Genomic DNA, 15,167 nt, shown 5'->3' with positions numbered 1-15,167 from the left:
CTGCCTGCAACATCTTCCAGCATGACCGGTTTGGCGGTGGGTCAGTCATGGTGTGGGATGGCATTTCTTTGGGGGGGCCGCACAGCCCTCCATGTGCTCGCCAGAGGTAGCCTGACTGCCATTCGGTACAGAGATGAGATCCTCAGACTCCTTGTGAGACCATATGCTGGTGCGGTTGGCCCTGGGTTCCTCCTAATGCAAGACAATGCTAGACCTCATGTGGCTGGAGTGTGTCAGCAGTTCCTGCAAGAGGAAGGCATTGATGCAATGGACTGGCCTGCCCGTTCCCTAAACCTGAATCCAATTGAGCACATCTGGGACATCATGTCTCGCTCCATCCACCAACGCCATGTTGCGCCACAGACTGTCCAGGAGTTGGCGGATGCTTTAGTCCAGGTCTGGGAGGAGATCCCTCAGGAGACCATCCGCCACCTCATCAGGAGCATGCCCAGGCATTGTAGGGAGGTCTTACAGGCACGTGGAGGCCACACACACTACTGAGCCTCATTTTGACTTGTTTTAAGGACATTACATCAAAGTTGGATCAGCCTGTAGTGTGGTTTTCCACTTTAATTTTGAGTGTGACTCCAAATCCAGACCTCCATGGGTTGATAAATTAGACTTCCATTGATAATTTGTGTGATTTTGTTGTCAGCACATTCAACTATGAAAATAAGCATTTATTTATTAAGAATATTTCATTAATTCATATCTAGGATGTGTTATTTTAGTGTTCCCTTTATTTTTGGGGGCAGTGTATAAAGGCCAAGTAGGCTGCGTTTTAGACAGGCAGCCTGATTCTGATATTTTTCTCCACTAATTGGTCTTTTGAACAGATCTTTTTCAGACCTGAAGAAATATCCAAATTAGGCTGCCTTTGTCAACGCAGCAGTTTTCCATATCCAATCTTGTTCTGAGGACATGTGAATGGTTGGTTGGATGAAAGCTCAAATGGGCAGAGCTTGCAAGAGGTGAGACAAATAAACAGCAGCCTTTTAGGGAGGCAGGTTGGAGGTGAATGGAGGGCTTTAAACATGGGTTGACAGGCTAGGTTGCCAGTTCAAATCCGGCATGTGCCTTTCAACCTTACCCAACATTCCTCACATTTCTAATCTACGTGACTAAGGGACTGAACAGGTTTAAATATGAAACCAGTGTGTTGGCCTCCCCCTGATGGCACCGTGAAATATAGTTGAAGTTGGACGTTTGCATAAACTTAGGTTGGGGTCATTAAAACTCATTTTTCAACCACTCAAGACATTTGTGAACAAACTATAGTTTTGGCAAGTCGGTTAGGACATCTACTTTGTGCAAGACAAGTAATTTTTCCAACAATTGCTTAGATTATTTCACTTATAATGCACTGTATCACTGTATTCCGGTGTGCCAGAAGTTTACATCCACTAAGTTGACTGTGCCTTTAATAAACAGCATGGAAAATTCCAGAAAATGTCATGGCTTTAGAAGCTTCTGATAGGCTAATTGACATCATGAGTCAATTGGAGGTGTACCTGTGGATGTATTTCAAAGGCCTACCTTCAAAATCAGTGTCTCTTTGCTTGACATCATGGGAAAATCAAAAGAAATCAGCCAAGACCTCAGTTCTTTTTTTTGCAGACCTCCACAAGTCTCATTCATCCTTGGGATCAATTTCCAAATGCCTGAAGGTGCCACGTTCATCTGTACAAACACCATGGGACCATTCATCCGTCATACCGCTCAGGAAGGAGATGCGTTCTGTCTCCTAGAGATGAACGTACTTTGGTGCGAGAAGTGCAAATCAATCCCAGAACAAAAGCAAAGGACCTTGTGAAGATGCTGGAGGAAACGGGTACAAAGGTATCTATATCCACATAACCTGAAAGGCTGCTCAGAAAGGAAGAAGCCACTGCTCCAAAACCGCCATAAAAAAAGTCAGAATACAGTTTGCAACTGCACATGGGGACAAAGATCGTACTTTTTGAAGAAATGTCCTCTGGTCTGATGAAACAAAAATAGAACTGTTTGGCCATAATGACCATCGTTATGTTTGGAGGAAAAGGGAGATGCTTGCAAGCCGAAGAACACCATCCCAACCATGAAGCACGGGGGTGGCAGCATCATGTTGTGGGGGTGCTTTGCTGCAGGAGGGACTGGTGCACTTCACAAAATGGATGGCCTCATGAGGAAGGCAAATTATGTTTATATTGAAGCAACATCAAGACAGTCATGAAGTTAAAGCTTGGTCGCAAATGGGTCTTCCAAATGGACAATGACCCCAAGCATACTTCCAAAGTTGTGGCAAAATGGCTTAAGGACAACAAAGTCAAGGTATTGGAGTGGCCATTACAAAGCCCCGACCTCAATCCTATAGAAAATCTGTGGGCAGATCTGAAAAAGCATGTGCGAGCAAGGAGGCCTACAAACCTGACTCAGTTACACCAGCTGTCAGGAGGAATGGGCCAAAATTCACTCAACTTATTGTGGGAAGCTTGTGGAAGGCTACCTGAATTGTTTGACCCAAGTTAAACAATTTTAAGACAATGTTACACTCAACTAGTATTTGGTATGTAAACTTCTGACCCAATTGGGAATGTGATGAAAAAAAATAAAAAGCTGAAGTAAATTATTATTATTTTGACATTTCACATTCTTAAAATAAAGTGGTGATCCTAACTGACCTAAGACAGGGAATTTTTACTAGGATTAAATGTCAGGAATTGTGAAAAAACTGAGTTTAAATGTATTTGGCTAAGGTGTATGTAAACTTCCAACTGTAGGTACAGGGATAGGGACCAGAAGGTCACAGGTTCTAATCTTGTTGCTGCCAGAGGTTTCGAATTGCAGTGTGGTTTGTTTTCTTACCTTACCCCAACCCCTATTCCTGAATTTACACAATCACCTTTGTTTCTGCCCTCAACAGAACATCTAATAAGGAAAGTCACAGGATTTATAAATGTGGTTTTCACCACATCAACGAGATGATTTTACAAATTGTATAAATGTTGATTAGGGGCTTTATTCAGTCTGTATGGCGGAAGTCCCACGCTATAGCGCAAATGAGATTGAAAGGCAATAAGGTAAACGCCACAGCAGCTTAATCAGAAATAACCTTTGCATTTCAATCATGCTATAATGGGGGGGGGGTCTTCTGCACTACAGATTGAATCAATTAGAAATGTGAGTGATATTCATTGAAGAAAACTCATCCGACAAGACCTGAGGATCAATGCTGAATATAAACAGGCACAGTCAATTCTATCGATTACAAGCTAGAAAAGCTCCTGTATACGCCATTTCAAGTCCCAGTGCAGTCAAACGTGACTTTCCTAGGTTAGGTTGCCAGTTCGAATACGGCGTGCGACTTGTTTTTAAATATTCCTCACTAATCACAGTTCTAATCTACGTGACTAACCATTTCTTAATCCAGTGCAGTCATGTGATTTTCCTGTTTTATAAAATGTTTCCAGACTGAGGTTGGAGTAATACTGAAATTACGAAGCCCTTGTAACGTAAGAGCTGTTTGAAAACACAGGCTGAAATTTCAGGCAATTTTGAGAGTTTTGGCCTTCCATGGTGACGTCACCATGCGGTAAATTAGTTAGACCACTAAGAGCATTCCAAACCTCTGCCAATAAGCCAATTGTCAGTTCCCCCCCTTCTCTCAGGCCACTCCCAGACAGTATCAGCACAATTTTTTGCCTGAGAAATTGCCCTTTGACCAAATATTTAGTGGGATTCATAATCAAACTGCCGAGTATTGAGTTTCAGAAGACATTCGCAAGCACTATTTGATGCAGTGACTACAGTAAATACTGCATTTGGAGCTGCTGATGCAAATAAGTTGTAAAAGATTAGACAAATCACTGGTGTACATAGTGTTACATTTTACATGAGATTGATTTGGTATAGCTAAATAACTTCTGTTTTTACATGGAATACACGTTACATTTTTAATAAATATGAATTATACAAAGATGATTAATCTAAAACTGCTGCAAAAAAAATGAAGGCACTAAACTACATTACATTGGTTATATAACCAGACAATAGGCCACGTAAATGAATCTAAGGAAAGAGTTCTCATATTTTGGCCATTGTAAATTGTGGACACAAGTCTGGCAAAAAATATTTATCAGTCAAGTCACGATTATACAATCAATTGTCATGGGTCTCGATGGTTATTCCTTTAAAATCGATTGGTTACTGCATGTTTGTTTGATAAATAAAAAAGCTAAATAAATAAGGGATGGTTAACGTTTAGTGTTTCCCCACCACGTACCCCATCCCAACTTTCTTAGCTTGGGGAAAAATCCCAACAACTGCATAAGTGGATTTGACTCAACTCCGCCTATGACACACTCGACCAAACCGTTCCACCTCTTTGCAGCTTCCTGTCCAAATGGAGTTTCCGACATGGAGTTTTTGCAGGGTGATAAGGCACTGTTGATCTCTGTAGACTGGAGAATGCCATGGGATTGCAGTGCGAGCCAACTCTGAGGAGCAGTAGTCCAGGCTTTAAACAATAGCCAAAGCATCTTCCAGGCTGTTACAGGGCCGTCTCAAAGATGACCAAGTTGCCGTCCGCTCCGACCCCTCCATTGCTCGTACTGGGACGACTCCGGCTGTTGTATGCCTGAATCAAGACGAGACAACCAATGTTAGTGTATGCCAACCCGAAAAGCCAGAGTTATGTGGTGGATGCACAAGAACACTACTCCCACACATCTGTGTCACTTTGAGCAGTAAGCTATTTCACTGCCAGAGAACAGTGGGAGAGTGAAGTGGACAGGCTCTGTTGAGTCAGTGTGCTACTTACCTGTTTAGCTGACTGCAGGAGGGCAACAGCCTCCTGCCTGCCTGTCTGCTGGACCATATTAAAGAAGATACCGTCGTGGTTCTGAAGTAGGGTGTAGGGCTCGTCGTATTCGTGGATATGACCCGCGTCTAGAACCTGGGAACAGAATGAAGTTATAGTAAGTAATATATGGTCTATCATTAGGGATACAAAAAGGACCCGACAAGCCCTTGGGGTCACTTAGAAATGTTCTTGAAAGAAAAGCACATTTTGTGGTCCATCAAATTAATTAGAAATACAGTGTAGACATTGTTACGGTTCTAAATGACTATAAGAACATCCAATAGTCAAAGGTATATGAAATACAAATGGTATAGAGAGAAATAGTCCTATAAATACTATATTAACTACAACCTAAAAACCTCTTACCTTGGAATATCGAAGTCTCATGTTAAAAGGAACCACCAACTTTCACATGTTCTCATGTTCTGAGCAAGGAACTTAAACGGTAGCTGTTTTACATGGCACATATTTTACATGGCACATATTACTTCTCCAACACTTTGTTTTTGCATTATTTAAACCAAATTGAACATGTTTCATTATTTATTTGAGGCTAAATTGATTTATTGATGTTTTATATTAAGTTAAAATAAGTGTTCATTCAGTATTGTTGTAATTGTCATTATTTAAAAAAATAAAAAAATAAATCTACATCGGCTTTTTTTTGGTCCTCCGATAATCAGTATCGGCGTTGAAAAATCATAATCGGCCGACCTCTATTTACAACATTAACAATGATGTTATTTTAAAAACAAGGACATTTTTAAGTGACCCCAAACTTTTGAATAGTGTATATATATATAAAATAATACTCTAGAGTAGACAGATACACAATGATCACCCAACTGGGTAACTGGAGAGCTCTCACCAGAATGCGGTCGCTGTCTATGATGGTGTTGAGGCGGTGGGCGATGGTGAGAACGGTGCACTCCCTGAATTTGTCTCGTATCGTCTTCTGGATCAACTCGTCTGTTCTACAGAGCCAGGACACAGACAGGGAGGACACACTCAGCTGGGAGGAAGAAACACACACACACACTTTCCTCTACTACTAGATGCCTCCCAGTCTTATGTTGCATTCATAACCAAGTGGGAAGGTGGTAATTACCAGTTGGATGCTTTCAACTAATTGAGAAAAGACGAGTGGCTAATTGACAAGAGGCTGCATCAAACTAAAATGACAGCTATCATGCCTGTGAACAAGTGTTGGAAAACCATAAGTACATTTATTTTTTTATTTTTTTAAAGTATGGTTTTACTGTCAAATATATATAATATAATAATAATATATGCCATTTAGCAGACGCTTTTATCCAAAGCGACTTACAGTCATGTGTGCATACATTCTACGTATGGGTGGTCCCGGGGATCGAACCCACTACCCTGGCGTTACAAGCGTCATGCTCTACCAACTGAGCTACAGATGTTATCGAGAATTTTCTTAGTAGGTGAAGTCAGCATGTGAGAAAAGTCAAAACTCAGGGATGATAGATGAGTTTCCCCACTAGTAATTACTAGTTGGAGGGGCTTTCAAGTGGTTTTTCCCAGTCATAAGTGGTAAATACCACCTTCCCACTTGGTTATGAATGCAGCATATCAGCTGCCTCTGCTGCTCAGCTCGAAAGGACAGACAGGATGTCCTCTATGGCAATACGTGTGTATGAGAGAGGCAGCTCTGTACCTGGGGTCCACGTTGGCTGTGGCCTCGTCTATGATGAGGATGCGGTTCTTCCTCAGAACGGCTCGGGCCAGACAGACCAGCTGCCTCTGACCCACACTGAAGTTGGAGCCCGACTCGGCCAGAACCGTCTCCATCTTATTGGGCAGCTCCTCCACCGCAGACTTCAGCTGGACCTGGAGAGGAAACAGTTACTGGAGTAAGAGCCTGATCAATGCCACCAAAAACACACATTAACCTGTATGTCAATACGTGAGAGTATGTCCCGCTACTGTATCAATAAGAGTCTGAGGAGCAGTACCTCTTGGAGAGCGTTCCACAGGTCCTCGTCTGTGTGCTGGCTGAAAGGGTCCAGGTTCTTCCTCATGGTGCCGGTGAAAAGCACTGGGTCCTGCAGAACAGACGGGCCACAAACAGAAAAATGTAATAAGCTCTAACAGAGCCATATCTGAACTAGGAGCCTTTCCTTTACTACATTTAGATGGACTAAGGGACAGAGCACCCACAGAAGACCCACCAACAGTAGCTACCTGAGGTATGATGGACATCTTCTGGCGCAGGTCATGGAGGCCGATCTCGGAGGTCAGAACTCCGTCAATGTAGATCCTGCCCTCTGGCTCTGCCAGGCGGAAGAGCGCCGATACCAGGGAGCTTTTCCCCGCACCGGTCCTGCCCACGATGCCAACCTTCTCTTTGGGCCTGAACATGGCCTTCATGTCCTTCAGGACCACAGGTCCGTCTGAGCTGTAGGAGAAGCTGACTCGGTCAAAGGTGATGAGGCCTTGGCTCGGCCACTCAGGAGGAGGACGCTTCTGGGTTTCCCAGGGTGCTTCACTCTCCAGCTCTGTGTACTCCACCACCCTCTCCACTGACGTCATCTGAGGACGGTGAATAAACCATGTCAGTCAAACAGCCCTGGCTTTTGTACTAGCATGGCGTCTAAGCAGCACAGTACATCATTGGGGGCGATCTCACTGCCATCCAGGAAGGAAGGCCCAGATTCCAGCAACCCAAGCCATAGACTGTTCTCTCTGCTTCCGCACAGTAAGTGGTACCAGTGCATCAAGTCCGACACAAACAGGCTCCTGAACAGCTTCTATCCCCAAGCCATAAGACTGCTAAATAGCTAACAAAATGGCTACACAAACTATCAGAGTTGACCCTTGTATTTCATTTTGTCTCTATGCTCACTCACAGGACTCTTGCACACACAATCATATTAACGGCTGCTCCTCTGTTTATCATACATTCTGATGCCTAGTTACCCCAACCCTATCACTCCAGTAACCCTGCCCATTGTAAATATGGTACTGGAACTGACTGACCCCAAATATAGCTTACTCACTTCACATGCTGTTCTTCTATTTCTCATGTGATTTTGTTCTGTTATTTTTAGTACTGCATTGTTGGGTTTAGAGCTGGCAATAAAAGGCATGTCACACTGTACTTGTGCAGTACATTTAAACTTGAAACTAAAAGCACTATAGAGAGCTGCATTAAGAAGCTTCAGAAAACCCCTCAGGCTGGATTCTTGAAAGATGTTATGGACGAACATTCCATCCTGGTGTCATGACGTTGGCCTGGGGGTAGGTTTATGACGGTCATATATACCTCTTTCCCCCCCTTTTCCACTCTACCCTACTGGTGTGACATTTGAAAATTCCTTGGTTAACATAAAGATTCTGGGAACATCAGAAGGTGGGGGGAAATGAACCATATTTTGGTAATCCAACCAGTTGAACATATGGGTTGGTACTTAACCTGTTAGTCCTACCCCCTACTTTTTCGAACATTCTGTTAAAAATCGCGCAACATTTCAGCGCCCTGCTGCTCATGCCAGGAATATAGTATATGCATATGATTAGTATGAGTGGATAGAAAACCCTCAGACGTTTATAAAACTGGTTAAATCACTGCTGTGGACTATAACAGAACGTGCGTTTCATCGAAATGTGCAGGAAAATCTGATCACTGAAAATGGAAATAAATATCCATGCGCCACTTCCAGGAATTGTTCAAGAAGAACCAAATTAAATGAGGCCGAGGTTACAGTGCCTACAGCTTCCACACGATGTCTAGAGTCTTGTCATTTGATTCGGCTTTGATTCTTGGTCAAACCGACACAAGGGAACCGATTCCCTCCGGATGTTTTGGTCGAGAGCTCTCCGGACATATTTTTCCAGACGGACACCTATAGAATTTACATCGCCTCCTGATGAATTTTATCGCTTATTAACGTGTACTAATACCTAAAGTTGCATTACAAAAGTATTTCGAAGTGTTTTGTGAAAGTTTATCGTCAACTTTTTTAATTAAAAAAAATGACGTTACGTTATGAAACGCTATTTTTTTCCGTTTATCGCACAGTCTTCATAGATCGATATCTAGGCTATATATATGGACCGATTTAATCGACAAAAAGACCCAATAGTGATTATGGGACATCTAGGAGTGCCAACAAAGAAGATGGTCAAAGGTAATGAATGTTTTATATTTTATTTGTGCGGTTTGTGTAGCGACGACTATGCTAATTATTTTGTTTACGTCCCCTGCGGGTCTTTTTGGGTGTTACATGCTATCAGATAATAGCTTCTCATGCTTTCACCGAAAAGCATATTAAAAATCTGACTTGTTGCCTGGATTCACAACGAGTGTAGCTTTAATTCAATACCCTGCATGTGTATTTTAATGATCGTTTGAGTTTTAACTAATACTATTAGCATTTAGCGTAGCGCATTTGCATTTCCAGATCTCTAGATGGGACGCCTGCGTGCCAGGTAGGACTAAGAGGTTAATGAATACAATGTCATCTGAGACATTCTCATCAATGATAGAATGACAAACTCTACAGTGGAAAGTCTACACATTAGAGTTATCAGATTCACATGGAATTGTTGTGCAATTTAAATGTTTGAATATAAAATTATTGGTGAAAAGATCAAATGATCAAAATCTTCCAAATGAGAGATTTGGGTTTTCATAAGGTTAGGCTCTGCTCAACAGTGGCCCACCCCTGTGAAGAGACATGTGTTATAAAACCACACCCTTCTCTCTCCACTATATAAAGCCTTGACGACAATATAACCTCCTGTTCCGAGGATGTGAGGACGACGGTCCATACGTTAAAAGAACTAACATGTCAGCTTTTCCGGGTACATTAGGATGACGATCCGATGTCAGAATGGTTCAGATAATAACTACAGAACAAAGCCAACCTCAGCGTGAGCTTTGGTTATGAATGGTATGAACTTTGAACTCTTATTCACTACAGAAGTGAGACCTCCTAGCTGTTAAGTTAGCAACAGCAGCTGAAGACGTGGGCTAGGAAAGAACAGACAGAGTATCCCGTCTACCACACAACGACATTACTACAACGTATCCAATTTACCAGCAGAGATATTCTTCAAAGGACAAAGGACTCTGTTGGGCAACACGACCTTCCATCAACCACCAACCTACCGAAGCGCAGCTCAGAGTAAATATTTACTGCATTTTCATTTTCCAAATGGGCGGTAATTTAGAATGCATAAGATACTGTATTTACGATAGCATGGCTTCTCCCTTTGTTCCTCAAGTCTTCTCACTCTTTCACTCAAACCCAATCCCCCTTTTCTTTGTATTACCAGCTGTCATATCTGTTCCGTCCGCCAGGGACGTTTTCCTTTATTTCCTTTCCTTAATCCGGCATAGCCAAAGACAACACTGGCATGAAAACCAGCATAAACAAGATGAAAGGCCAAATAGACCAGGAGGCAGTTTCAGAATGACCACTAATAGTTCTGAGAACTGGGTTACACATTTCAATCAACATACTTCCAGACTAAGTTGTCTGGTGGGTTTGTAAAGCATGTAGAATCTCTGAAGAAGGGGTTGATTGTAAAAACAGGTGTTCCTCTACATATCTGGTTGTCTCACCATGTTCTCCACCTCAGCACTCTGCCGTACCCCCCACTGGAACATCCCCATGAGAGTCACAGCGTAGGACAACGCCAGGCCTACAGATCCAGCCTCCACCTCTAACAAGGCCAAAGGAGAAACAAACAGGACACTGGTTAGACCCAACGCTCAATCAATCATTGCTATTCTAGGTCTGGTCTGGCAACAAGCTGCAGTTTTCATAACCTCCTTCAGCCCATGTATACAGTCTTGGCCAAAAGCTTTGAGAATGACAAATATACATTTTCACAAAGTCTTCTGTCTCAGTTTGTATGATGGCAATTTGCATATACTCCAGAATGTTATGAAGAGTGCAATTCATTTCAATTCATCTGATCAAACTCCTCTCTTTGCCATGCAAATGAACTGAATCCCCCCCCCCAAACAATTCCACTGCATTTCAGCCCTGCCACAAAAGGACCAGCTGACATGTTAATGAGAGAATCACTGACACAGGTGTGAGAGTTGACGAGGACAAGGCTGGAGATCACTTGGTCATGCTGATCGAGTTCGAATAACAGACTGGAAGCTTCAAAAGGAGGGTGGTGCTTGGAATCATTGTTCTTCCTCTGTCAACCATGGTTACCTGCAAGGAAACGCGTGCCGTCATCATTGCTTTGCACAAAACGGGCTTCACAGGCAAGGATATTGCTGCCAGTAAGATTGCACCGAAATCAACCATTTATCAGATCATCAAGATCTTCAAGGAGAGAGGTTCAATTGTTGTGCAGAAGGCTTCAGGGCACCCAAGAAATTCCAGCTAGCGCAAGGGCCGCCTCCTAAAGTTGATTCAGCTGCGGGATCAGGGAACCACCAGTACAGAGCTTGCTCAGGAGTGGCAGCAGGCAGGTGTGAGTGCATCTGCACGGACAGTGAGGCAAAGACTTTTGGAGGATGGCCTGGTGTCAAGAAGGGCAGCAAAGAAGCCTCTTCTCTCCAGGAAAAACATCAGGGACAGACTGATATTCTGCAAAAGGTACAGGGATTGGACTGCCGGCCTGGGGTCAAGTCATTTTCTCTAATGAATCCCCTTTCCGATTGTTTGGGGCATCCGGAAAAAAGCTTGTCCGGAGAAGACAAGGTGAGCGCAACCATCAGTCCTGTGTCATGCCAACAGTAAAGCATCCTGAGACCATTCATGTGTCGGGTTGCTTCTCAGCCAAGGGAGTGGGCTCACTCACAATTTTGCCTAAGAACACAGCCATGAATAAAGAATGGTACCAACACATCCTCCGAGAGCAACTTCTCCCAACCATCCAGGAACAGTTTGGTGAAGAACAATGCCTTTTCCAGCATGATGGCGCTCCTTGCCATAAGGCAAAAGTGATAACTAAGTGGCTCGGGGAACAAAACATTGATATTTTGTGTCCATGGCCAGGAAACTCCCCAGACCTTAATCCCATTGAGAACTTGTGGTCAATTCTCAAGAGGCGAGTGGACAAACAAAACCTCACAAATTCGGACAAACTCCAAGCATTGATTATGCAAGAATGGGCTGCCATCAGTGGACCAGAAGTTAATTGACAGCATGCCAGGGCGGATTGCAGAGGTCTTGAAAAAGAAGGGTCAACACTGCAAATATTGACTCTTTGCATCAACTTTATGTAATTGTCAATAAAAGCCTTTGACACTTATGAAATGCTTGTAATTATACTTCAGTATTCCATAGTAACATCTGACAAAAATATCTAAAGACACTGAAAGCAGCAAACTTTGTGGAAATTAATATTTGTCTCATTCTCAAAACTTTTGGCCACGACTGTACTCTGTAATTGTGTTGGCTCTGTGTGCCGTTGTCCCTTACGGTCTCGGAGCAGAAGGCAGCCGAAGGCGGTGATGGTGACGAAAACGGCGCACATGCCATCCAGGCGGACGGCGAACCAGCGAGAGGTGACCAGGAACAGGAACCAGGATTCTGAGAGACACTGATTCAGTTATATTCCTATAGAACGGACCGCACAGAGCGGAGACTGGGTAGAATTTATACATGTTATTAAATATCATTCTCCATCAATGTACTTAGACCCATTGGAGACAAACAAAATGGAAGTAAGGTAGCATTGAAAGGACAATCACCTGAGTGCAGATCCTGATAAACGTCAAAGGTATTTTGGAATCGCTCCTCAGCTCTGAAGGCTCGAATCGTCCACAGACCTTGGAGGGACGAGGACAGGTGGGAAAAGACTGGACTCCGAGCTGCAGAGAGACACACGGTTACTGATTACTGTCCATGTGCACACACACACACACTATTAAGCAAAAAAGGCCATTGGCACTCACTGGTGGATTCCAGGCGCTTGACATCTCGTGACGTCTGCAGGAAGTAGCGTCTCAGGAACAGGAAGACGATGATAAGAGGAGCCAATGGGATGAGGATCCAGGGGATGACGGAGGCCGCTACAGCAACCACACCGATGATCTGCAGGAATATCTACTCAGGAAAACAGGCCCAAAGAAATAACCAGAGGAGAGGGAACAGGTTAACTGGTGATCAAATAGTAAATACTTTGAAAATGACCGGCCAAAATGTGTCGTGGCTCACCTGAATGAAGTCCACAAAGGTCCAAGGTAAGGCCGCATCCAGTTGGCCAATGTCCTTAGAGAAGCGGTTGAGGACTCTTCCTGGGGCACAACAGAAGACAAGACCAGGAATTTAAAGACTTCTTTCTTTGTCTACAGATGTATTAATGTTTGACCTTAAGCAAACAATGTAGCGTCTCTCAACACAGAAACTGTGGCAAAAGAAAATTGCTTTCCCTATGTGTTCCAGTTTGCGCATTGGCTTATGGCTCACCAATTGGGTTGACGTCAAAGAAGCGTACAGGTGTCCGGAGGATAGAGTTGAACATGCGGTTATGAAGAGACTGAGCAGCTTTCACCAGCACATTGAACATCACCAGACTCCTGGCAAAGCCAAAGATGAGAGTTGCTCCAGTCAAACCTGAAAACACAGATTTCCCATTTCAGAATGTTACATTCTGAAGCACACATTTTGTAACACAGACAGACGCACAAAGGTTATGGAGGAAAAAAAGAGCCTGCATGACACTATTCTAGGAGTATCAAAACAACTCCTGAGTAGGGTTTCCACTGTGTCTCACCTGCGTAAATGCCGAGGTAGAAATCCAGGTTCAGCTGTTCAGTGACGTTGACACCATTTTGGATGGTCACAGTGCCGTTAACGTTGAGCTTCTCCTGCTCTCCTGCCCTGTCAATCACAGAGGAGACAGAGGTAAAGCACAGAGCCAGTCTCAACACGGCATGTTAAAAGGGTATCAAGACGGAGCTGCTCTTCCTCCCGGGGAAGGACTGCCCGTTCCATGATCTCGCCATCACGGTTGACAACTCCATTGTGTCCTCCTCCCAAAGCGCTAAGAACCTTGGCGTGATCCTGGACAACACCCTGTCGTTCTCAACCAACATCAAGGCGGTGGCCCGTTCCTGTAGGTTCATGCTCTACAACATTCGCAGAGTACGACCCTGCCTCACACAGGAAGCGGCGCAGGTCCTAATCCAGGCACTTGTCATCTCCCGTCTGGATTACTGCAACTCGCTGTTGGCTGGGCTCCCTGCCTGTGCCATTAAACCCCTTCAACTCATCAGAACGCCGTAGCCCGTCTGGTGTTCAATCTTCCCAAGTTCTCTCACGTCACCCCGCTCCTCCGTTCTCTCCACTGGCTTCCAGTTGAAGCTCGCATCCGCTACAAGACCATGGTGCTTGCCTACGGAGCTGTGAGGGGAACGGCACCTCAGTACCTCCAGGCTCTGATCAGGCCCTACACCCAAACAAGGGCACTGCGTTCATCCACCTCTGGCCTGCTCGCCTCCCTACCACTGAGGAAGTACAGCTCCCGCTCAGCCCAGTCAAAACTGTTCGCTGCTTTGGCCCCCCCAATGGTGGAACAAACTCCCTCACGACGCCAGGACAGCGGAGTCAATCACCACCTTCCGGAGACACCTGAAACCCCACCTCTTTAAGGAATACCTAGGATAGGATAAGTATTCCCTCTCACCCCCCCCCCCCATTTAAGATTTAGATGCACTATTGTAAAGTGACTGTTCCACTGGATGTCATAAGGTGAATGCACCAATTTGTAAGTCGCTCTGGATAAGAGCGTCTGCTAAATGACTTAAATGTAAATGTAATGTAAATGTATCATGACAGTTGCATGACTGAAAATGAACAGTGAAATGAAAACATCTTACCAATATGCCAACCACCAGTCCTGCAGAATATATGCTGCCTGCACACAAAAACATTTGTTAGTAGACCTATATCATTTAATGAAGTCGTCATCAGATTGAGTTTCTTCCACACTACTAGCGCTGCTTTTAACCATGTAGTTGTACTGGGGTTATGATGTCATTACCTGAGCTAGGAACTGGAGTAATACAACTCCTATCAACACCAGGATGTTGGCGCCTGCCTTCAGGTACTTGACATAGAGGCCGACGCCGATGGTCCCCTCCGAGCGGCTCTCCTCGACTACGGTCTGGACAGGCTCTGCCTGCATTACACACAAACACAATAGGATTTAGTGGGGGTTATTCATTAAAGCCACTGCAAATAAAATAACATTACGTTGCACAGATATCATGTCTAGTGAATCATTCTGTGCACTCTGTGTAGGAGATGAACCTCTACATAGTTTAAGCACGAGGGAAGTTGAGAACTTACACAACCCCTGTGTTGGGGAATCTGAGCATGTCAAC

General features: G+C 44.1%; 1 protein-coding gene across 3 annotated transcripts in view; it reads right to left on the bottom strand.

The window, feature by feature from the left end:
* Positions 1-3,918: 3,918 nt before the first annotated feature.
* The window catches only part of LOC124008281 (ATP-binding cassette sub-family C member 4-like), a 29,383-nt gene continuing 18,134 nt past the window's right edge, over positions 3,919-15,167 (bottom strand). For 2 of the 3 annotated variants that reach the window (XM_046319436.1, XM_046319437.1), the window contains exons 16-30: positions 14,825-14,962; positions 14,661-14,698; positions 13,556-13,662; positions 13,249-13,395; positions 12,997-13,076; positions 12,735-12,885; positions 12,531-12,650; positions 12,259-12,369; positions 10,434-10,534; positions 7,049-7,396; positions 6,820-6,909; positions 6,522-6,694; positions 5,709-5,814; positions 4,799-4,933; positions 3,919-4,615 (exon numbers count right to left, since the gene is read on the bottom strand). In XM_046319436.1, coding sequence (XP_046175392.1) covers positions 4,529-4,615; positions 4,799-4,933; positions 5,709-5,814; positions 6,522-6,694; positions 6,820-6,909; positions 7,049-7,396; positions 10,434-10,534; positions 12,259-12,369; positions 12,531-12,650; positions 12,735-12,885; positions 12,997-13,076; positions 13,249-13,395; positions 13,556-13,662; positions 14,661-14,698; positions 14,825-14,962 — 1,932 coding nt within the window. In that variant the 3' untranslated portion in view covers positions 3,919-4,528. Of the gene's footprint in view, positions 4,616-4,798; positions 4,934-5,708; positions 5,815-6,521; positions 6,695-6,819; positions 6,910-7,048; positions 7,397-10,433; positions 10,535-12,258; positions 12,397-12,530; positions 12,651-12,734; positions 12,886-12,996; positions 13,077-13,248; positions 13,396-13,555; positions 13,663-14,660; positions 14,699-14,824; positions 14,963-15,167 lie in introns of those variants that run through there. The other variant, XM_046319438.1, reaches the window with a different exon arrangement.

The sequence above is a fragment of the Oncorhynchus gorbuscha genome, linkage group LG21 (genome assembly GCF_021184085.1).
Source record: "Oncorhynchus gorbuscha isolate QuinsamMale2020 ecotype Even-year linkage group LG21, OgorEven_v1.0, whole genome shotgun sequence".
NCBI lineage: Eukaryota > Metazoa > Chordata > Actinopteri > Salmoniformes > Salmonidae > Oncorhynchus > Oncorhynchus gorbuscha.
Note: the sequence above shows the minus strand (reverse complement) of the source record. Positions and strands in the feature narration are given on the sequence as shown.